Below are 23,410 nucleotides of genomic sequence, written 5' to 3'. Positions count from 1 at the left end.
AGTGGACCCTACCAAGAGAGATGTGACCCCTAAACTCATTAGTGCTGTTCTCTGTCTGCACTAACTGATCCATGTCATAGTTTTATTGCTCATCAGAGAGTTCCCTCTATACTCTTTTAAGCCTGCTTGCTTTGGTCAGATGTATCTAAGCACTGCAGAATGTGGCTATTTTTGAAGAAGGAGCCTGTAGTTTAACCTGGTAACTGGCACATGTGCTTCTCACAACCTAATGACATTTTAGATTCTTGGCTTCTGCTCCTGAGCATTTAATAAAGCAGATTTACCATTTTCATTTTTCTTCTGAATCAAACTCCCTGTGGGAATGGCTCATTTGTACGTTTCTAATTTCTGATGATTTTAATGAAATACACGTCTGCCAAGTAAAAGCCTTTATGTCAGTTGAAATTTTTGTTCACTGCCAAGTACATAGGAGAAAGATAAATGAGATTATAATACATGGAAATGGGCTGACCCTATTCAGAATATATATAATAGGTTTTTAAAATTTAAGCTTATGTTATTAATTGAAAAGACAAAACAAATCTTTCTGTTTTTTTCAGTAGTGGCTTTTTGGTTGTATATCATCAATCACGTACCTGATGAGATGCTAGAATTTGTTTGAAAATGACTGTCGTTATGTATTGTCTTTAGAAGTAGTATCTAGGCACAGGTTTTTTCATGAAGATAAGAGAGTATTCTTAGAATTTCTGCTATGCTTATTTTATTCTCTGTTATTGCTGGATCATAGGGTCATAGACTTAGAGCAGAAAGAAACTTCAAAGGCTGTATAGTTCAGCACTCTGATTTCACAAATGAGAAACTGAGGTTAAGTGACTTGCGCAAAGTAATATAGATTGTTAACTACCAAAGTGGGCATCGTGAACCTAGGTTCTCTACTCCAAAACAGGTACTCTTGCCTGACAACTCATAGTAACTGAATCAGAGGAAGAAAATACTGTTTTCCCCATAATGAGTTATTGCATAACTTTTCTCCAAGAATGACAAATGGGTTATCAGGGTGTTTCTTTTTGGTCACATAGAGGCAGTGGAATTGAGATGGAATGAGCAGATTATTGAAGAATTAAGAAACATGTCATTTTGTCCTTCCTCGTGGCTGCCTTGAAGTTACTCATTTCTGGGAGTCAGAGAGACCTCTTCTATCTCTTCTCCTTGCCAGAGACAGTGGAGAACTGTTGTAGGAGAGTAGTGAACTCAAAGAATTTCCTTAGATTCTCAGCAGGTTGATTAATTGGGGCTAATTTTTGCTATTTGGGGGAAAAATAGTAGAGAGGCAGTATGATGTTATGGAAAGAGCACCTGCCATGGTCAAAAGATGTGGGTTCAGGTTCCCATTCCAACACTTACTAGCTGTTACTATGGACAACTTAGCTCACCATTTAGAGCCTTAGTCTGTTCACTCATTTCTAGAAAAGGGACCGTACTCATCTTGTCTACCTCAAAGAGTTATTATGAGAAGAGCACTTTGTAAACTCTAAAATACCATGTCGGTGAGCTAGTGTTACCGTTGTTAGGATATTGAATAAGTTCTGAAAAAGGTAATAAAAATGGGGACTTTAAAAACTGCCTATCATATTCCAGTTTTGGGTAATGATAGTTTAAACCTGTCAGGTTCTTACAAAATTTTCTTGGGCCCCTCACTACCACTGATTATGATTAAATACTAAACAATAGGTTGAGAAAGAGACAAAAAAAGAATTTTCCAAATTCTTTTCCTTGAGAGCTGGGGATCCTTCAGAAAATTTTAGTGATATTGATATTTTTCTAATATTATATTGGAAATTAGTACTTATATATTAATTTTTCTATATGAAAATAGGTTAAATTTCTTCATTTTTGTTCCAAAGTTTGCCCAGGAGTATTCCATTCACCAGGGACAGCTAGGTGGCGCATTGGATATAGTTCTGGACCTGGAATGAGGAAGACTCATCTTCCTGAGTTCAAATGTGGTCGCAGACACTTACTAGTTGTGTGACCCTGGGCAAGTCTCTTAACCTTGTTTGCCTCCGTTTCCTCATTTGTAAAATGAGCTGGGGAAGGAAATGGCAAAAGACTCCAATTTCTTTGCCAAGAAAATCCCAAATGGGGTCACAAAGAGTTGGCCACAACTGAAATGAATGGACAACAGTTCCATTCACCAGGCCTAGCAATTAGGGGTTCTGTGAGCATGCTTCCAAGTTCAGAAATGGTTCTTGGCCTAATTCATTTGGGAAAATTTGACCTAGAGTTATAGAAATAGTCCCTAGTTAAGTTATTTACTTGAACATTTTCTTGCCTGTTTTCTAGCTCTTAGACTGGATCTGGATCTGGTCCAATACTTTCCAATAAGATTTTTTAAAAACAAGGCTTTTTTAAAAATTCAAATAACAAAAATCATCTTATCTCCTTTCCACTTCCTTCCACTGAAAAAAAAAAGAAAAACATTATTATTATAATAAACACACTTAATCAAAACTAATTCTCACATCCAATAAGATTTTTTTAATAAGGCTTTTGTTTTTCAAATAACAAAAATCTATTTTATCTCCTTCCCACTTCCTTCCACTGGAAAAAAAAGAAAAGCAAAATTATTATAATAAACACTCATAGTGTTTATATAATATATGTGTTTATATAATGTGTAATATAGACGCATAGTCAAAAATAATTCTCACATCCAATAAGATATTTAAATCTAAGTTATAGTGTCAGAGAGTGCCAATGAACTCCAAACCTCAAACAAAGCTTTTTTTTTTATAAATTTCAGAATTTTAAAAGATGTAAATGCCAGAAAGACATGGTGGTGTAGTGGATAAAAGTGCTGAACTTGCAATTAGGAAGAACTTTGATTCAATCATTAAACATTTATTAAGTACCTACTGTGTGCCAGGCACCATTCTAAACTCTAGGTATATAAAACGAGGTAAAAGACAGTGTCTGCTCTCAAGGAGTTTACATTTGGAAATGGAACACATATTTCCTAGCTTTGTGAACTTCAGGCAAGTCATTTAACCTCTCCAAGTCTTAGTTTCCTCACCTGTACAATGGATGTAATAGCACTTACCTCGTAGAGTTGATGTAAAGATCAAATGAAATAATGTAGACAAAGCTTTGAGAACTTTAAAACACCATGAATACTAGCCACTATTATTATTATTATTGTTGTTGTTGTTATATAATTATCTTATCCCAATTGACTTATTTCTTCATCATCTTCCATAATAAATATTTGTATAATGACCATTTATGTGTAAAATCTTCCATGAAAATCCTCCTCCAATTTTTTTTTTCATGGCTTTGAGGCAGCTCTTGGTTCTCAAAGGCTATAAGCCAATGGAGTCCAAATTCTGGAAGGTCATGCTAAACCAGAAACATTTTGAGTGGTACCCTGATTGTAGACTATATGTCTCTTATTTGTCACTGGTATGGCAACGGCAACTTTCTCCATGTTGGTGGAGGGAAAATCTAAACAGATAAAATCACAGATCCTCAAAGTACACGGAAGGCTCTCCAGGTGATCGTGGTTTGGCCCCACAGCACATTTTTTCCCTAAACGTTACTGCCCCAAATCCTTCACATGGTACGAATGATGTGGATGGCTTAGATTCAATGTAATTTGAAAAAAACATCCTTCACTGTTTCTTCTCTTTTTCTCAATTCTTAATATGTCTTTGATATAGATTGTCTTAGTGTTCAAGTGAAAACCTAACTACTGGTGGAAAAAAAAATCTGCAGGAGAAGTTTCCTTGAATGAAGAGGAATGGATAGCTCTAACCACAGACCTCAAACCTTACCTAATATAACACATGATTCAAAATTATTGGCCTGACAGAAGGTTTCCCATAAATATCCAGGAAATTTAAAGCAGAGCAACTCCAGCTAGACCCTGATGGAAAAGTCATTTTTGTCATTTCCTTGTTTTCCTTTTCTTTGCCATATATGAAGTCAGTAGACACTTGAGGGAATTGAAATGAAGAAAAAGATAGACATTTTGCCTGTGATGATACTTTAACTCTTCACTGTATCAAGAAACATCGACAGTATTTGAAGTACAAGATATCTACTTATGTCATGTCTTCCTTTGTTAGCATCCCACATCATTTATCTTGCCACATCCCCTTAAAACCACAGAGGACATATTGTTGAAAGAATATTTTTTTAAAAATCCATATTACTTTGCATTGCATGTTCTAGGTCAAGCAGTTCAATAGTTCTTCTATTGAACAGTTCTTTTTTGGAATCAACCCTAGTCTTTATAATTACACTTTAGGCTGTATTTGAAACCTAGTTTTTATGTAATTTCTTCATGTCAGTCTTTGAGATGAAAAAATAAAATCTTAGATAATCTGAGTTTTTTGATAGGGTGGGGGGTGATTTGAGCCTACTGAAGGGGGGTGCCTACTTTTCATAAGCAAAATATAATTAAAAAATAATTTGTCTTGTTATAGTCTGTGGGCTAATCTCATTGATTGCTTGTGTTCTCACATGCTATGTAGAATCTTTTGATAATCAGCTTTTATTCAATACATATTTCAAAATCATTGCAAATGCAGAAACTCAGCTTTTATTTTGAAAATAGTTTGTTATGCCCTCAGGAAGTTTGTAATCTTTTAAAATATTGTATATTTTTTTCTTTTAAAAATTTCTCTTATTTTTATGGATGCCTTTGGTTTTTATATCACATTTGTTTCTGAGTATATCTTTCTCTAGTCCTCTACCCAGCAAGATATCCCTTATAACAAAGATTGAAATAGAAGAAAAACCAGCAGTCCAGCAAAATTCATTGACACATCCCTGAAATCTGAAAGTATATGCAATATTTGATAATGAGTCTATTACCTCTGTAGTGAAGGGAGGGAGGTACAATTTATCACCACTTCTTTGGAATCAACCCTAGTCCTTATAATTACACAATGCTCAGTTGTTATTTTTTTAATCTCATCGACCTTGTAATCACTGTGTATATTGTTTTTCTGGTTTGGTGTTCTTTACTTTATCAATTCATATGTCTTCCCATGCTTTAAAATTTTTTTTTGTATTCATTCATTTCTTCTAGCACAGTAGTAATATTCCATTACATTCATTTACCACAATCAATCCATCCCCCAATTGATGGGCGCCGACTGTGTTGGCATTTCTTTGCTACTCTAAAAGTGCTACTATTCTACTATTCATATTTTGGTGTCTTTGGGAACTTTCTTATTATCATTGGCCTCCTTGGGGTACATACCTGGCAGTGGGATCTCTGTGTTAAAGGATATAAACATTTTAGTCACTTAACAAAACAAAAATCATAATTCCCTAATTGTTTTCCTGAATGGTTGGAACTGTTCACAGCTTCACCAAATGTGTGTTGTCTATCTAAGGGAGAGCTTCTTAACCAGGGATAAGGGGTGGAGAAGGTGATATCTGTGAATTTGGTTTTTTAAAAAATATTTTGATAACTATTTTAATATATTTTCTTTCTTTTGTAGCACTATATATTCTATTTTATCCATTTAAAAATACTATTCTGAGAAGAGGTCCAGAGGTTTCAACAGACTGCCAAAGGGGTCTATGACACAAAATGACCCCCAAAAGCTCCTCTGGTCTAAGAAGTTTATGATGTTGCTAGATATAATACTTACATGTCTGACACAATAATAAGAATGTAAAATGTAAAACAAATGTAAAATGTATGTAAAAAAATGGCATTACATTTAAGGAATGTTATACTTAGATTTGGAATCTTGATATTAGTCTGAAAATCATTGTTCATTGCTCAAAAATCATTGTTTGTTTTTGTTTGTTTTTAATTATAGCATTTATTGGACACTCATTTGCTAGCAGAGACCTGAAAAGCCTAATAGGATTTTGTTCCTAAGTTGACATTGAGATACCTAGATATTAAATGAGGAGGTTTTCAGATGCCCTGTGTAAATTGAATTTTCTTAGAAGAGGATGGTGGAAACAAAGAAGAAGTCAGTTCTAAATTTCATTTTGTTTTGCCATCATTAATTTACTTTGCTTCCTTTTTTTCTTCATTTAATGCTTTTATTAGAGCTAGGCTCTTGGCTCTCTTAATATTTACTCAATCTTATTTTTTGGGGGTGTTAAATCTCCCCAGCTGATTAGCTAATTTCAATTCAACAAATATTAACTAGGTACCTATTAGGTGCAGCCATTCAGTTTGAGCAGCATTAGTTGAATGACAGGGCAACTTGGTGCCTCGGTGGATAGAATGCTGGGCCTGGAAGCCAGGGGCAAGAAGACATACTCCTGAGTTTAAATCTGGCCTCAAACACCCACTAGCTGTGTGACCCTGGGCAAGTCTCCTAACCTTGCCTCAGTTCCTCATCTGCAAAATGAGCTGGAGAAGGAAATGGCAAACTAGTATCACTGCCAAGAAAACCCCAAATGGGGTCGCAAAGAGACAACCATGACTGAAAAATGACTGAACAACAACAAAAGTTGAATGATTCTGTGTATTTGTGGTATATATAATAATAATAATAATAATAATAATAATAATTGTTATAATGATAGTTAACATTTATATAGTGCTTACTCCGTGCCAGGCACTGTGCTAAAGTGCATTATAATTATTAAGGTTCTATGAGATCCTTACATAGTCCCTGATCTTAAGGAGCTTTTGATCTATTAGGAAAAATGACATTAATAATAATGATAGGTATATAGTGCTTACTTTGTGCCAGGGGCAGCTAGGTGGCACAGTGGATAGAACACCAGGACTGGAGTCAGGAAGATTCATCTTCCTGAGTTCAAAACTGGCTTCAGACACTTGTATGACTCTAGCAATATCAGTTAACCCTGTTTGCCTCAGTTTCCTCATCTGTAAAATGAGCTGAAGAAGGAAATGGCAAACCATTCCAGTATCTTTGCTGAGAAAACTCCAAATGGGGTAACAAAGAGTTGAATACAACTAAAAAATGACTGAACAGTGAAACTGTGTGCCAGGCACTGTGCTTAACGCTTTATAATTATGGCATTTGATCCTCATATCGTTCCTGATCTTAAGGAGCTTGTGATCTATTTGGAGAAATGACATGTACACCAACAAATATTATATAATGTAGTAAGTGCTTTAAGGTAGGAATATTCTAAGTGCTATGGGAGCGTAGAGGAGGGATAGATTATATCCTGGTGCTGGGAGATGAGAAAAGACTCCAGACCTGAACCTTGAAAGACTGATGGGATTTCAATAGGTAAAGACTGGTGGAAAGGACATTGTAGGTAGAGGGAAAAATGGTAGCAAGGATACAAAAGCAGGAAGACAATTGTCCAGGAGCAAGAAAGCAAATTTTTGGTTGGCCCCGAGTATGGACCTGTCAAGGAGGAATTGTGAGAGACAGGATAGAAAAGTAGATTGGAGCCAGATTGCAGGGATTTTTGAATTCTACATTAAGGAATTGGTTTTTATCCTGCAGTCACTTAAGGTTTTTAAGCCACAAAGTGCTTTAGAAAATTAATTTGTCAGTGGTGTGCAGGATATAAGAGGAGAGAGGCTGATTTAAGGATATCAGTCAAGAGACTATTGCAGCAGGCCTGGTAAGACATGATGAAAGGGTTAGAGTGGTGATAATTGGACTGGAAAAGAAAAAGATGGATGCAAAAAAGTATATGAAAGAATAATCAGTAGGTCTGGATATTGAGGGTGTCAACGTACAATAGAGAACACTAAAACTTTGAGGCTAGATGCATAGGAAGATGGTCATGTCACTAAAGAAATGTCCAAGTCTCGGGCTACTAGATTTTTGTGGGGGAGAGAAAGATGAGCTTAGTTTTAGTCATGTTGGTTTGAGGATAAACGATTGTTAGAGAATGAGGTTGGGATTGGAGAAATAGATTTGGGGTGTAAGTCGAGGGTGTGGGTGTTGAGTGAGACATGGTAAGTAGAGATATGTAGTACTTGTACAGGTAATCGTTTAATGCCTGATCAGATATAGTGCTTGTGTTAGAGGTTCTCACCTGATATGAAAGAATTAAGTATAGTTTTGAGATCTGGCTTGTTGGTCCCCCCCCCCCCCACTTCAGTATCTGACCCTTTCACAAGTATAACTTCTAGCTTTCCTTATAAGCACTCAGTCTCAAAATGTAGCATGGTTTTATTTATACAATTAAAGACACAGAGTAGATTCACCTTTAAGCCTATAGGCCAGACACCCTGCCCTTCAGTTGGCTAGCCTTCCTGGCAAGGATCAACATTATGCCTGTGATCTATAATACTACTTAGTGTTGGGGTCCAGTAAGGAGGAAGTCTAGCATTCACTCTTCTGCTTTGGTGTTCTGTGTCTTGTGATTCTTTCACCAGCATCAAGTGTCTCCAGTCTGTTTAAATCTTCTGCTGTTTTAAACCTCAGTGCCATAGTCTTACCCCTTCACACAAGGGATTTCTTCAGGTGCCTGTGGGAATGCTGCCTTGCTGTACCACTCAATTACATCTCTGTTTTCCACTGTGAGTTGGCTGGCTCACAGTGAGTCCATAGCTGTTTATCTCCTCCCTACTCCTGGGCAGTGTGCTACCTGCCCGTGTCAGCACAGTGCACTGAATTATTTGGAATTTGGATAGTAATCCCCACTCTGTTTTTCTTTCTCTCATCTTCCTCTGGGATTTCTAGGTAGGTTATATAAATCAACCCAGGCTGTTTCTTGGAGATCTTCCAGAGGGTGGAGGGAGTGTTTAAGGTTCCTTTAACTCAGAGGGAGAGCAATACCATATTTCACAAGAAATTCATATTGACTTTATTTCTAGACTATCCAATGGATATGTGATGCAACAGAAAATGTCAAAGCCAAACATAGATTTTGGATTATCCATTTAATTATTTCATTCACTTATGTGGTTAAATCACTTTTTTGACCTTTTATCACTTTACTTTTTATGGCAGTCTATATTGTACAAGTTCACTGAAGACTAGTAATTTGTATACTTTTAATCGGCAAGAAAAAAAAGAATCATCTTAGGTATTTGATGAATCTGCAGTCTCATCTTGTTGAGAAAGATGATGGATATGAATGGAATGGAATGTTTTGTACCCAATGGATTTTGTTAGGTTGGAAAATTCTGACACAATTATAAAAAATGCTTATTTGAGTGTTCCTAGGAAACTAGTCCCTTTTTCCTTTTTGATGCTTGTGTGAAATCGTTACTTTTTTCTCTCTTTGCTCTCTGAATAGAGCTAACTGAACTCAGATTTTGGATTTTCTTTTTTAAAAAATGCAGTAGTATTTATCTAGTTGGATAAACATTTATTAAACACTTACAAATTTTCATGACTTTTCCCTTCTGCCAGTGCTAGCTGCTTCTTTTTATTCATTTCATTCATTCATTATTCAATAAATATTTACTGAACTACTTTTTATGTTCAAAGCACTGCATTAGGCACCACAGGGGATACAAAGATGAATAAGACATAGCCTTCATTCTCAAGGAGTTTACAATCTAGTAGGAAGGGGTAAGACAAGCACACAAATAACTCCGTGTAATACAAGACAGAATGTGGTAGGAACCATAAATGACTCATTGTATAAAGTGTACGGGGTGTCCAGAAAAGGAGATCATGTATGCTTGGTGGATCAAAAGGTAGTATTTGCCTCAGTCTCTGAAGGATAGATAGTATTTTCACAGTTGGAGATTTTTATAGTCATTAAAACCCTGTTTCTGAGGGTTATCTAGCTTGTATGGCTTTCAGTTCTGGCTGTTTCTGGAGGTGGAGATAACGCAGATGAGGTGGCCTAGGATGCTTTGCTTTTCTTCCTTCTAAGCATCAATTTCCTGATGTGCAAAATTGGGTATAAACTGAAACCTCATATCTCTGCTAAAGCAGTCACCTTCATCATCAGAAGCTGTAGTTATTCATTCTCTAGATGTCATTATATGTGTGCTAGGATTATCATTACTGAGATCTTGTGTAGCTGTTAAAGATTCTCTGAATAAAAATGTACAAGAGATAAAAAGATTTTATTTTACTTTTTGGGGGGTGGGAGTTGAGAGTGGGGAGGGACTTTAATGGCCATTTAAACACCAATAAAAATCACCTTGGTTATAATACTTGGGATGTCCTTTGAAGATCTTGTAGTATCACTACATGTCAGTTTCTATTATTGGCTTATCTGGTGATTACTTCAGAGATCGACCCTTTTCAACAGTGTAGGCATGGCCTCTACTCATAGAGCTCTCAGCCGTAAGGTATACTGAACACTGGGGGTGGGAAATCACACAAATCCATCCTTTTCTAGCATGAGATTCTCTTCTTGACAACAAAATATTTGATGTTCATAGTCATCCCAATTGCTAGTGCCTTCTCACCCCACAGATTGACTTGTATTTAATACTTTGCATATATGTTGTACATACTTTTCAGTGTATAAGTTGTGTTCCCTTATAGAATGTAAGCACTGAGAAGATGGGGAGGGAAAGTTTCTTTTTCTTTTTTTCATTTTATTTCTCCAGCACAATGTGTGCTATATTGTTGTCATTAAATAGTTGTTTCAATTTTTTTTTTTTAGGCAATTAGGGTTAAGTGACTTGCCCTGGGTCACACTGGTCTGAGGCGGAATTTGAACTCAGGTCCTCCTGACTTCAGGGCCAGTTCTCCATCCACTGCACCACCTAGCTTTTAAACAGTCGTTTCAGTTATGTCTGACTGTGACCCCATTTGAGGTTTCCCTGGTAAAGATACTGGAGTGGTTTGCCATTTCCTTCTCCAGCTCATTTTAAAGATGAGAAAATTGAGGCAATTGACTTGGCCAGGGTCACACAGCTCATAAATATTTGAGGCCAGATTTGAACTCAGGTCTTTCTGACTCCGGCCCTGTGCCACCTAGCTGCCCTGCTTGGCATGTAGGAGGCACCAAATAAGTGCTTGATGATTGACTGATTTGCAACTTTTCAGGTGATAATAGGTGTATTATAAGTATCTGTTGATTAAGAAAGAATAAAATAACAGAAAGCTCCTATGAGTTCAGTGTTCATAAGTGAATGTATATCTTATTACATGCATCTTTTCACATATACATATGTTGAAAAACAATGTAATGCATACATTTCAAGGTATGTTCCTGTGTATAGAAAGTATGTTTGCTTATTGATTGATTAAGACATGGATGGACCCATTGTAATAACACATCCTAGCCCTCCAGTAGTCACAGCCTGTGACACACTGCATTAATAATCTGTTGAGGGAGTTGGCTTGTAGCCAAAACCTTTTATCACCTGGTGGCTAACCTTTTGGTGATGAGCATCTCCAGATGCTGCTGGTTCCCAGACAACATATTAACACCATTTCTTGTCAGGGCTGTATGCCTCGCCTTTTCTGTCTTGGTAGGGTGTGCCAAAGCTTTCTTTCTTCGGGTTTAGAACTTGGTATCGATGGCCACCCCATGACAAAGCATCAAAGCAGGGCTTTAGTGATGGTCCTTAGTCACTATAATTCATCAGCTGCAGCTAGTGACATTACAGCTGTGTATATCATAGCCTGAAGATGAAAACCATCTGTTGCTCTGTGCATCAAGAAACAACTTCAGAGCATATCTTGGAAGAGTGATAATGTAGGGAGGGGTAGGGTACAGGAGAGGGCTCTCCCCATATGTTTATTTTTGGCTTCGTTTGCCAGCTTCGCATTTTAAAGAAGTGGGATCTGCTGTGAAGTATTCAGCCTGGCTGATATATTTGTAGTGAAGCACACTCTCATTAGTCATTTTGGAAAGAATCATCCTACCAGGTAATGTCGAGGTCATTGAGTTTAGTGTTTGATGAAGAAAGAGCACCAGTGTGCTGAATACACAGAAAAGACCAACCATAGAAATAGAGCACTTCCGTGTGTTTAAATTTTCATCCTGAGCTGCTCTTTCAGAAGGTGGATGTTAAGATGGACTAGAGAATCATTTAGCCATATTCCATTTTGCACTGTTTAGTCATCAGAGAGAAGAGAACCATTTTTAGTGGATGCAAACTTGTTCACCATTCCCCTCCTGCAAAGGGGAGGTGTGAAGGGAGTCTAGATTGACGTGGTAATCTTCTGCTCCCTTGTGGCTTGCTGTCAGCAAGCTGTTTTCCCATATAGGCAAAAGGTTGCTCAAAGTGGGCTCCTGTGTGTTTCCATAGCAGCAGTCATGTTAATGATTTTTTCATTTTAGGGACTTTTTTGGGCATCTTTATAGCTTTATAATGCAGCATTAAACAACAAATAGCATATTTAGGTCAAGGAAAGAAAATGTTTGCTAATAGGAGTGCCAGGCTAAGCATTCTGGGAGGGTGATTTTCTTGCAGCCGATGAAGATTCTTTGTGGTTCACAGCAGCAGTTTGCAGCACGGTATCTCTCTGATATTACCCTTTCATTTTGGATGGGCTCTGAGACTTAAAAATTCAAGCCATCAGCATCCCAGCCATTTTTGGCAATCACGTGTCATTGCTACCTAAGAACAAATAAGACCAAAAAAAAAAAGATTCCAATTAAAAGCCTCTGTTGGAGGAGGGGTAGACTTTAAGGGTTTCCATCCAGCTGAGGTGTGTCATCTTGGTGTTCCACAGCTCCTCCTGTTTCACACTCTGAGGCTGGATTTTTGTCAGTCTCTCCTTGGACGGAAGAGGATTTAGTACAGCAGCTGATGCTTTCCTTCTGTTCAGATTTTTGTTGAAGATGGTACAGTGGGAGCTTATTCCTGAGGAAACCGGGAAGAGGATATGGAGATGGAGCAAGCAGTGATAGGAATGTGAATTTTGACAGGTTTGGGATGGGTTGCACTACTAGTGTGATTCTGTTTAAAGGCATCCGCACAGTTTTTGAAAGAAACTGTGCTTATATGTGCAAACAACAAGGAGAGAATAATGCCCTTGAATATACAGCACACAGCTGGACAAAGGAAGATTCAGGACTGTTCATCTACTCCTCTCTGGTAAATGGTGAATTGCTTCATTAGCACATAATTTAATAAATAAAGTGATCTTTACTCCTACAGTTAAATGTTTATTTCAACATATAGCTATGCATGCAGGATTTATAAATATGGCTTTTAGTGGCCATAAGTCTAAATCATGTAGCATATAGTATCACGCATTCGTTATGTCAGAATGCTGCATTTTAGCCAAACAGAAGTGCATGTATGGGCAGATGTGCTGTTTCTCTCTCTCTTAGTTCAGAAATTAGTATGGACTGTCTACTATAAAGGTTTATAGACTGCTTACAACTTCTTCCTAAAATGGCACTCAAAATAAACTCTGTGAAAATTCATTTATTTTATTTAGTGCGATTCACGTATAGCCCTTAAAATAGAAGTAGTGACTGACAGCAGTGCTCTGAATTATTTAATCCATCTACATTTAAGGTTTGTTACTTCACTGAATTGTTTTTTTTTCTCTTTTCCTAATAGCCTGTGGTCAAGGCTGGCTTTTTAGGGGAGAGCTATCCAAAGGGAGAATAGGAGCTAACTCTTTTGGAAGCCAGGAAAATATTCATAGTGCTTGTATTTTTTTTTAAAGTCTTAACTATTTGTATCATTTTTGTGTGAAGGGCTCTGATGGTTGCTGGATTTGAGATGGGACTCAGTCATTCTCTTTTTCCTTTCCCATGTATTTAATCTAGCCTTAGGTAGCTGAGAGGGAAAAAAAGCATGCCTGGGGTGTGTCTCTTGTTGGCTTTCTCACTTGGAGAGAGTCCCTAGGCAGGCTCCTAGCAAGTGTCTTCCTTCTCTTTTGGTGTTCTTCATCTTCCCTTTCCCATTTGTCATCTGTGTCTAATGGTCACAATTCATGCCAGTATGAATAGGAGGCTAATAAATGTGAACTAATAAATGTGAAAGTATTTGGGTATGTCCAAGTCTCAATTCTTAGTCATTAAGTGCAGGCGTATGTGTAAAAAGTTAAACAAATAACTAAAACTGGAAATATTTCTAGGTCATCAGTCTGGGTATCGGGTCCTCGAAAGGCAGTTTTAACATGGTATGTCTCCTTCTAGAACTAGTTGTGTATCGGTCTTGCCCAGAGAGAGAGGTTCATTCGGTGTGGGGGAGTTTCTTCATGTTACCCTTTAAAATTCTGTGAAAAAACAAACTCCCACTTTAGTGGTGGCTAAATCATTTTAGAAAGCAATATGTATAGGCATCAAACCTAAGTGGAAAGATATTGAATGATTAATATTTTAAGCTCTGTGTAATGTATTTCACAATATATATTTAAAGGGTATCTTGTGTCAAAGCTATAATGGCTTGAGAAAAATGACCTTCTGTCCCTGAAGCTCTTTCAACATGGACCTGAGGGGAGCTTTGCTGTATGTCCACTAGGAAGAAATCTTTCTACTGACCTATACCATCATAATTGTAATCCTTCAAACACAAGAACATGCTTCCAGCTTCCCTGGAATTTCAAACAAAGTACATCTTCCATCTTAGTGATATATTCACCTTCCTGCTATCAAAGAAAGAGACTTCAGCATTAAAACAGTGTTTCCCCTAAGGCATAGAAATGTTAGGATGTGGCAGGTGAATGAGAGAATAAGAACCAGTTACTAGAAGGCTAGGAATGTTTTTCCTGAAGCCCCTTGCCCTCTGCCTTGAATTGGCTCTTCTATAGCTAGGAATCTTATTGTTACATGTAGCAAAGAAAAGACACTATTGCAAGGTGCAGATGTAACATTGTGTCCAGAATACTGGAGGGGTGGGGTGGGTAGGAAGCACAAAGCCTTTTGTCATCTGGATCTTTCTGAGGTCAAAGAGATAGTAAGAATGTGGAATTCCTTGAACTCTTCCTGACATTGAAGTTAGAAGGGTGCTGTCTTTTGTGTCTGGAGGAAGACTCTCTTCTCAGAGATCCTGTTAGAAGGAGTGAACCACCCCTTAGTAGGAAGGCAAACTTGAAACTGGGGGGTGACCTAGCAGTTGTGAGCTGGCTTTGAATTTGAGTTCTGCTGGTTGACGCACTGTGAAGGATCTTTTTCGTAGGTGAGTGGGGTATATTTTCTTGTCTTTTGTAGCCTTAGAGTCCCAGGGGTGGGAAACCTGCAGTGTTGAGGCCACATGTGGCCTTGTAGCTCTTTAACTGAATCCAAACCATTTGATGTTTTCGTTTGGTGTTGGGAGGCTTCTTCATGTTATCCTTTAAAATTATATGAAAAAAAAGTTCTATCAAATCCAGGCCATTTGGATTCAGTCAAAGGGCTGTACTTGAGGACCTAGAGGGCCACAGATGACCTCAAGGCCGCAGGTTTCCCACCTCTGCCTTAGACCTTGCTCTCTAAAATATAACAAATTGTGTTTGTTTATTTGTTAATTGGTTGAGTGTGTAAGCCCTTTCCTTTAAAAACAAAAGAATACAGTCAACCTTTAGACACAGTGAGCTTTGACCCGTTTTGTTGGTAAGATGGAGCCTTACACTTTCTCCTCCTTTGAGTTTCTGTTAAGTAATATTTCAGAGTCTACTCTTTGTGTTATTTTAGCTGACGTGAAAGATGTTTAGGAATCACAGCCTTGACAACAGATGGGGCAGATCTAAAGTCTACAGCTGCACTTCCACCTCTGGGCCAGAATGGATGACTTAAATTCCCAAGGGATCCTTTTGCCTTATCTGGTACAGAGGGAGGAAATCCTTAGTATTACCCCACTTCATTTTCTCATTTCTGTATTCAGGAATTCCCTGAGCAGAGGGAAGCCCCTGGTCTCTGCACACCATTTTGCTTCATTGTGTTTGTGTGTTAGAAAAATATTAGACAGATATATTCATAGGTTAGAAAAGCTGCTTGCTTATTCTGCTTCTATTAATATTTAGCTTCCTTGAATATAATTATGTGACAATGACCAAGGCAGTCAAGCTCTATGAGCCTCAGTTTCCTTCTCTGTAAGAAAACTCTGAGAGTTTTGGACCAGATGACCCAAAAGGTCCTTTCCATTTCTAAATTTGTGATTCTTTGTCCAAAGTCTGGAAGTCATTGAGGAGTAGGAAGGAATTTGAGGAAGGTGAATGGTAATACTAGAACTGGAAAGTTGAAAAAGACTGGCTAATTTTTAGAAAAGAAAAAAAAATTTCCCTGTGAGTTCTCTTGTGGATAAATTATGAGTAAAATTTCTTGACTGTTCTCTGAGGGCTCTCTTCTGCCCTCCTCCTCATCTCATGTTACTCAGATGCTTTCTGCTACTATATTCTCCTTCATCCTTGCTTCCCATGAAGAAGCAACCCTTCCTACTGTTACCTGCACAAGTGATCCCATTCCACGTCAGTCTTATCAGTCTCCTTCCTCCAGGTCAGGTCTGCTAATACCATGGAGGGTGGGGGGGAAGGGTGGCTCCAAGGCTCTGTCTTGGGCCCCTTCTCTTCTCTTTTTATACTATGTCACTTAGTGATTTCATCAGCTCTCATGGATTCAATAATCATCTCCATGCTGATGATTCTCAAATCTGTTTCTCCCTTCTGAACCTCTCTAGTGACCTGCAGTCTCACATCTCCAACTGCTTATTAGATATCACGAACTGGATGGCCTATAGACATCTTCAAGTCAGCCTATCCAAAACTGAACTTATTATTTTTTCCCCTAAACCTTTTCCCCTTCCAAATTTTCCTGTTACTGTCAAGGGTACCATTATCTTCCCAGGCACTCAGGCTTGCAGTGTAGGTGTTATCCTTTACCCCTTGTTCTCTCGTCCCCTTCCTCGTATGCAATTCATGTCACTTTTGCAACATCTCTTAAATATAATTCCTTTTCCCCCCCTCTTGCCTCTATCCTGGTGCAGGTCCTCATCTCCCCATCCCTGGACTGTTGCAATAGCCCATGGTGGGTCTGTCTGCCACAAGTCTCTCCCCACTCTGGTCCACTCTATTCAGCCACCAAAATGATTTTCCTAAAGTGCAGGTCTGACCATGTCACTGTCCTCAGTCAAGTCTGGTGGATCTCTATCATCCCCAGGATCAAATAACAGAATCCTCCATTGAGTATTCAAATCCCTTTATAATCTTGCCCTTCCCTTGGGCCCTCCCTGACCTCTTTTCCAGTCTGTTTATACCTTACAGGCCTCCTTGCTGTTCCTAGAACAAAACGCTGTCTTTTGGCTCTGGGAATTTTCACTGACTGTCTCTTATTCCTGAACACTTTCCTTCCTCATCTCCACCTCTTGTCTTCCTTTAGGTTGCCGCTAAAATCCCACCATCTGCAGCAAGTCCTTCCCAATCCCTCTTAATTTCAGTGCCTTCCCTCTCTTGATGATTTCCCATTTATTTTGAATATAGCCTGTTTGGATGCAGTTGTTTGCATGTTGTCTCTCCCATTAGAGCGTGAGCTTCTCGAGGGCAGGGCCTGTTTTTAATCTTTCTTTGTATCTCTAACACTAAGCACAGTGCCTGGCACATAGCCGATTCTTAATAAATGCTTAGTTAATAAAATAATAGGGAAGGAAATGTTAAACCACTCCAGCATTTTTGCCTATAAGGTCACAAAGAGTCATATATGACTGAAATGACTGAATGACAACAAATTTGCTTATTGACTGATGTCCATGAAGACAAAAAGTATCATATGTGACCATATGCAGTCCAATACTATTTTTTTGACAATGGAAACCAAGAGATCTTAAGTCTCTGAGGCTTATCTGTAAACTATTTGGTTTTAAAAACATCCTTCATTTCCTAATTAGCCCTTTTAAAGAAGTCATCCATTAATTTATATGAAATCTCTCTTTGAACTTTTTTTTGTATTTTCAGCTTTCATTGGGGATAATGTATTCTGCAATTTGCTATCCACTGTGTTTAGTGATAATTATTCTTACATGTCCTCAAATGACTGCTTTTCTGATTTGGAGTACCCACCTCCCAACTGATAGCATAAGAGTGTATGAATGTGTACAATCCATTTAACACGTTAGGTGCCTGAAGACTTAATGTGACATACTTCTCAGACTCCTATTTGAAGTACCCATATACCTATAAAAGTGGTTCATCATCTTGATGCTTTTAATCATCCTTTTCCGGCCATCATTTACGTTAGTCTTAAGGTATAGGGACCATGCCAGGTTTGGATTACAAGACCATGATCTTCTAGGTAGGTTAACATTATGCTACTAATGTCCTGCCTAATGCTACCCAGAATTTTTCTGACCTTTTTGGTCACAACAATACATTGGGTTGATATTTTCAATTAGTTGCCTGTAAAGATTCTCAGGGGCACATCCTGTTGGACTTAGCTGGCAGTCTACTTTTAATCTCTGTGATTAAATGCCATACTAGAGCTCAGTGCTCAGAATGTATGGTGTGGTGGAAAGAGCACAGTCCTGAAATGGAGTTTGAATGTTTGAATCCCACCCCTGATATCTTTTAGCTTGTGGGCATGGACAAAACACTTAACCTCTCTGAGCCTCAGTTTCCTTATCTATAAAATATTGTAATTTCCTGAGAATGGGTTCTTAAGTTGGTGTCTGTGAATGTGGTTTGTTTTTTTTTTTTAAAAGATAACTATTCCAATATAATTGGTTTCCTTTGTTCTCCTCTATTTTATGTATTCTAACATATTATTCTGAGAAGGGGTCCATAGGCTTCATCAGACTGCCAAAGAGGTCCATCACACACACACAGACACACAGACACACACACAATGACAAAAAAGTTAAGAACCCTGGTCTTAGGGGGTTGTTGCGAGGATAAGTCATTTGAAAACCTTAAACTCCTATATGAATGTCATCTATTCCTGTTCCTAGAAGGGCCTCTTCCTGTCTACATTTCTTTTATTTCTTTTTTTTAACTTTTAAGTAGCACTTTGTTTAATTCAGTGTTAATTATTATAACTGGCTATTGAGATCTTCCATAATCTTGCATCCTGTCTCTACCCCAACCTTATTTTCCCCCTATTTCTTCCAACATGTACCCTCTGCTCTAATAATGTAGATAACCTTTACTATCCCTTGCCCCACAGATAATTTTCTGCCCTTCTCTGTTCCATTTACTTATCCTGTCCTCTGGCAGGTATAGCTACAGTATGCTTTCCCATTTACTTAGTTTCAGAAGTGATAACACAGAACACATTCAGAAAACAAAAAAAAATTTAAGGTACTGAAATTACTCTTTTTTAAAAAAAAACACAACTAAACTTTGAGATGCTGTTTCTTTCCCTGATGCTTAATTATACTTTATGGTGTATTTTATAGACACCGAACTTATTTTTAGCTGTTTGTGGACAAGGCACTTTGGTTTCTTTTGCTTTTTGTGCATACAAGTTGAGCCTGCTTTTAATAGTGATATTCAATAAATGTTGATAGAACTGCCTAATGAATAGGGTTGACACTTTAAATTTTCCACATACTTGGTCAAATTGTGTAGTTCACACTTTGGTTCAGGGTTTTGCTTCTTTTCCTGAAAAGAAAAATGACCACTGGAATTCTCAGATGTCCCAGGAAAATTCTGAAATGCAACATGTGAAGGTGCTCATTGTTCCAGTTTATGAGCATCTGCATTTATTCAGCCCAGTATATATAGTCCTTAGCCATGAAAAGTAAAGGCATAATCATATTTTTTTCTAGAAATAGCTGAAAAAGACCTCAGAGACCATTTACTGTAGGGGTGGGGAACACTTCTCATTTTATAGATGGAGAAGCTGTGCCCTATGGAGTTTAAGAGACTTTGAGGTCACACAGATAGAAAGTATCAGAGGCAGTATTTGAACCAATGCCCTCTGCAGAGCTAGTGCTGTTTCCATTGTACCACCTTGCTTGTTACTATTTGTCTATGTCCACTCAAGGAGGCAGCTAAGTGGCTCAGAGGATAGAGCTTTCTACCTGGAGTCAGGAAGACCCGAGTTCAAATGTGGCTATAGACACTTACTAGCTGTGTAACCCTGAGTAAGTTACTTAACATCAGTTTGTCTAAATCCACTGGAGAAGGAAATGGCATATCACTCCAGTATCTTTCCAAGAAAACTTCATGAACAGTATGGTTCACAGGGTCACAAAGAATTGAACATGATTAAACAACTGAACAGCATGGCCACTCAACAGGTAAACTTTTTTTTTTCTACCTGGAAATTAAAATAAAAGGTTGCCCAGGGTTTGTTATTTGTATTGATTTTTTAGTTATTAGAAAAAAGGTGGGCCATCATATTTCAAGAGTATCTAGGTGGCGCAGTGGATAGAGTGCTAAGCCTGAAGTCAGGAATATATCTTCCTGGGTTCAAATTCTGCCTCAGACACTTACAAGCTGTGTGACCCTGGGCAAGTCACTTAACCCTGTTTGCCTCAGTTACCTCGTCTGTAAAATGAGCTGGAAAAGGAAATGGCACACCACTTCAGTGTCTCTGCCAAGAAAACCGCAAATGTGATCATGAAGAGTTGGATACAACTGAAAAATGACAGAACAACAACAAAAAGTTATATTTCAGGATGCCCTTGGGCAGGAGCAGAGAAACTCTTTATCCAAATATGGGGTCATTTGCAGTTCATTATAAAAAGGAGCAAAGGATACAGGTTGTCTCTTTATTTTTTAAGGTGGAGGTCAGCAGCTTAAAACTGTGAGCCACTACTTTATGGGATACACATTTGGTGATAAAAGATGAAGTGTTTGAATGTTAATGTTGAAAATTTGAAAATAGTGGTTTAGGAAAGAAGCTTTCCTAACACTAGTGAGCAGGCTAAAGAAGCAGAGGGCCCCCGAGATTCAGTGGAATAAATGTGTGTTTTCTTGCTGGGGAAAGAACGCATTTCTTAACGAGTGTGGGAGCTGTAAGTAACTGTAACTGGACTTAGTAGAAGTGACATTATTCTCCCATTAGAACTTGAGCAAAGGGTCTTTTTGGTTACCAAAGGGCAGAAGTGAATTGAGGATTTAATAGCACAGGATTTAATTGCACAAGTTTTCTCCCTGCCTCAGCAAGTTCTCTTTACAGAGCCACAAGAGTGGTCTGTGCTTCTAATAGGGAAGGTGTGGCAGACGGACTCCCTATTATGTAGCTTACCTGGTTCTGAGTAGTGAGGATGCTGTGTACCAGACTGATGGATCCTGGCTCAAAGACTTGGGTTTTTTGCTCTTCCATTTGTTGGGTCTAATTTGTAAACTATGTGCTTGCGTTTATCCACCCAACAATCATTACAAGGAGCCAGTTCTTTTATAAATTATTTGAGTAAATTTGAATTTCTTTACGATTCTGTTGTTGTTGAGTCGTTTTTCAGTCATGTTGGACTCTGTGACCCCATTTGGGGTTTTCTTGGCAAAGATACTGGAGTGGTTTGTCATTTCCTTCTCCAGCTCATTTTATAGATGAAGAAACTGAGGCACACAGAGTTAAGTGACTTGCCCAAGGTCACATAGTAAGTGCCTGGGGCCACCTTTGAACTCAGGAAGATGAGTCTTCCTGACTTCAAGTCCAGTACTCTATCCATTGCGCCACCTCGCTGCCCTACAAAGTTTTTCTTTTATTGCCGAATATCTGTTGGAAGATACTCTTGGCTCATTCCTTGAGGAAATAAGAACTGGATTACATTTAAGTAATAGTGTTGTTTATGCCCAACTGAAAAACAGAGCTTGAAGAATTTTTTTTTTCTTTTATGCATTTAAGCCTTTGGCATAAAAAGCACAGCATGGCTATCAAGTGTATTGTTTCCCAAACTTATTAGAATATCTAATATTTTCTTAAGTGTCTATAGGATTGTAAAGTAAGGAAATTGTCCCAGAATTTAAGGAGTATATAATCTCATTATCATTTACCATGATCACCATCCCTATGCTTCTTATTGAGTACCTTCAGATTCCATCTCTATGCTAGGTACTCTTATATATACAGAGCTTAGCTGAGATGTAGTTCATGCACTGGAGAGAAATACAGAGAATGGATCCAGATGTATTCAATAAAGCAATATACAAATTAAGTGATATGGAAATAAGGCAGAACAATCAAAAAAAGTATGAGTGGATCCAGATTTATGTAGTAAAGAAATATACGAATTAAGTGATGTAGAAAAGACAGAACAATCTGTAAAAGTATGGAGAGTGAATGAAGCTTTAGAGTATTAGATTTGAGGAGCAGACCAATTCATGAGTGCTTCTCTTCGTAGAGTCCAATGCAATAATATTCTCTAGGGGCCAGTTATGAGGCACTACATTTGGGGATGCTGAGGCTGACACTAAGCTGCTTCTTTGGGGGTAGCAGTTTATCTCTTGACTCACTGGTTTCCTCTCTACAACTTATAGTCTTAGAGAGTTGTCAAGAGTTCTCTAGAGACTTGCCTTGGATTACCAGTTTGGGTTGGCGGCAGGGACTTGAGTCTTCCCAGCGTCCAGGCTAGATCTCATCACGTACGCTGTATTGCTTCTTTCGGGGATACTATAAATTCTATTAGTTATGATGAATTTTTTTTTGGCCAATAACAGAGGCCTTTTATTAATCCTTGTTCCTCTAATCATCTGCTGAGTTGGTGATGGTTAGTCCAATTCTCCTCAAAATGAGAGCGCTTTATAAATCATCAATTGCTGTAAATGTTAGCCTTTATCAAGGTTTTCTCTGTATTTAGGCTGTTCTTGTCTGCCTGTCTGTAAGTAGGCCTATTTCACAAAATCACTGGATTTCAGGCTGAAGGTTTTCTTGACTAAGCCATCGCTTAGCTGAATCCTAGCTATAACACCCCCCAACAGAGGATCTATTCAGTGACAGGGGTTCACTGTGTCCTGAGGCATCTCATTCCAGCGCTGTTGTTTCTCCATTGTTTTCAGTCATGTCCAAATCTTCGCGACCCCTTTTGGGGTTTTCTAGGCAAATACTGGAATGCTTTGTCATTTCCTTCTCCATTGTTGTTTTGCTGTTGTTTGTCCTTCATTCTCAAACAGGGCCAATGATGTCAGAAGGGTGATATCTTGACTTATAAGTGAATTGGATTTGAGTGAGGCAGGGCTGTGCCAAGTCATCAACCTCAATCTCTTTTCCAGAGTCATTGGAGTCTAGTGGCAAGACGTAGGTCAGGATGACTGGCGGTGGCTCTGGGTACAATGGGAGACTTTGGCCTTCTTAAGCTAAGGTCGTCTCTACCTTTCACTTTGTCTGAGGCAACACCCATTCAGTATTAAAGGCTTATTTTACAGATGAGAAAATCGAGGCAAACAAGGTTAAGTGACCTGCCTAGGGTCACACAGGTAATGTCTGTCTCAGGACAAATTTGAACTCAGAAGATGAGTCTTCCTAACTCAAGTCCTGGCACTCTATCCACACTCCATGCTTATACATCTCTAATTGCCAAGAAAAATTTATTTACATAAAACCAAAATATGCCCTCCTGAAACCCCTACCCACTATTCTAAGCTTTCGCCTCTGGGGCCAAACAAAATAAATCTAATCTGTCTTCCCCATAACAGCTTTTCAGATAATTGAAGACACATAGAATGTTGCCCCTAAGTTTTTTCCTCCCAAGGAAGAGCTGGATAACTTACTGTCTAGAAAGCTGTAGAAGTAAATCTTATGC

At 38.3% G+C, this 23,410-nt stretch overlaps 1 protein-coding gene across 10 annotated transcripts in view; it reads left to right on the top strand.

Moving 5' to 3' along the window:
• Positions 1–23,410, top strand: part of DOCK9 (dedicator of cytokinesis 9) — a 357,948-nt gene that overhangs the window by 89,809 nt on the left and 244,729 nt on the right. For 2 of the 10 annotated variants that reach the window (XM_078147293.1, XM_078147292.1), the window contains exon 1: positions 12,579–12,895. The exons of 6 other annotated variants lie outside the window; for them this stretch is intronic. In XM_078147293.1, the coding sequence (XP_078003419.1) occupies positions 12,734–12,895 (162 nt within the window). In that variant the 5' untranslated portion in view covers positions 12,579–12,733. Of the gene's footprint in view, positions 1–12,575; positions 12,896–23,410 lie in introns of those variants that run through there. 2 more of the 10 variants (XM_078147285.1, XM_078147290.1) reach the window with 2 other exon arrangements.

The sequence above is a fragment of the Phascolarctos cinereus genome, unplaced genomic scaffold (assembly GCF_003287225.1).
Source record: "Phascolarctos cinereus isolate Bilbo 61053 unplaced genomic scaffold, phaCin_HiC Scaffold_7;HRSCAF=346, whole genome shotgun sequence".
In the NCBI taxonomy this organism is placed as follows: domain Eukaryota; kingdom Metazoa; phylum Chordata; class Mammalia; order Diprotodontia; family Phascolarctidae; genus Phascolarctos; species Phascolarctos cinereus.
This window is presented reverse-complemented; position numbering and strand designations above follow the sequence as displayed.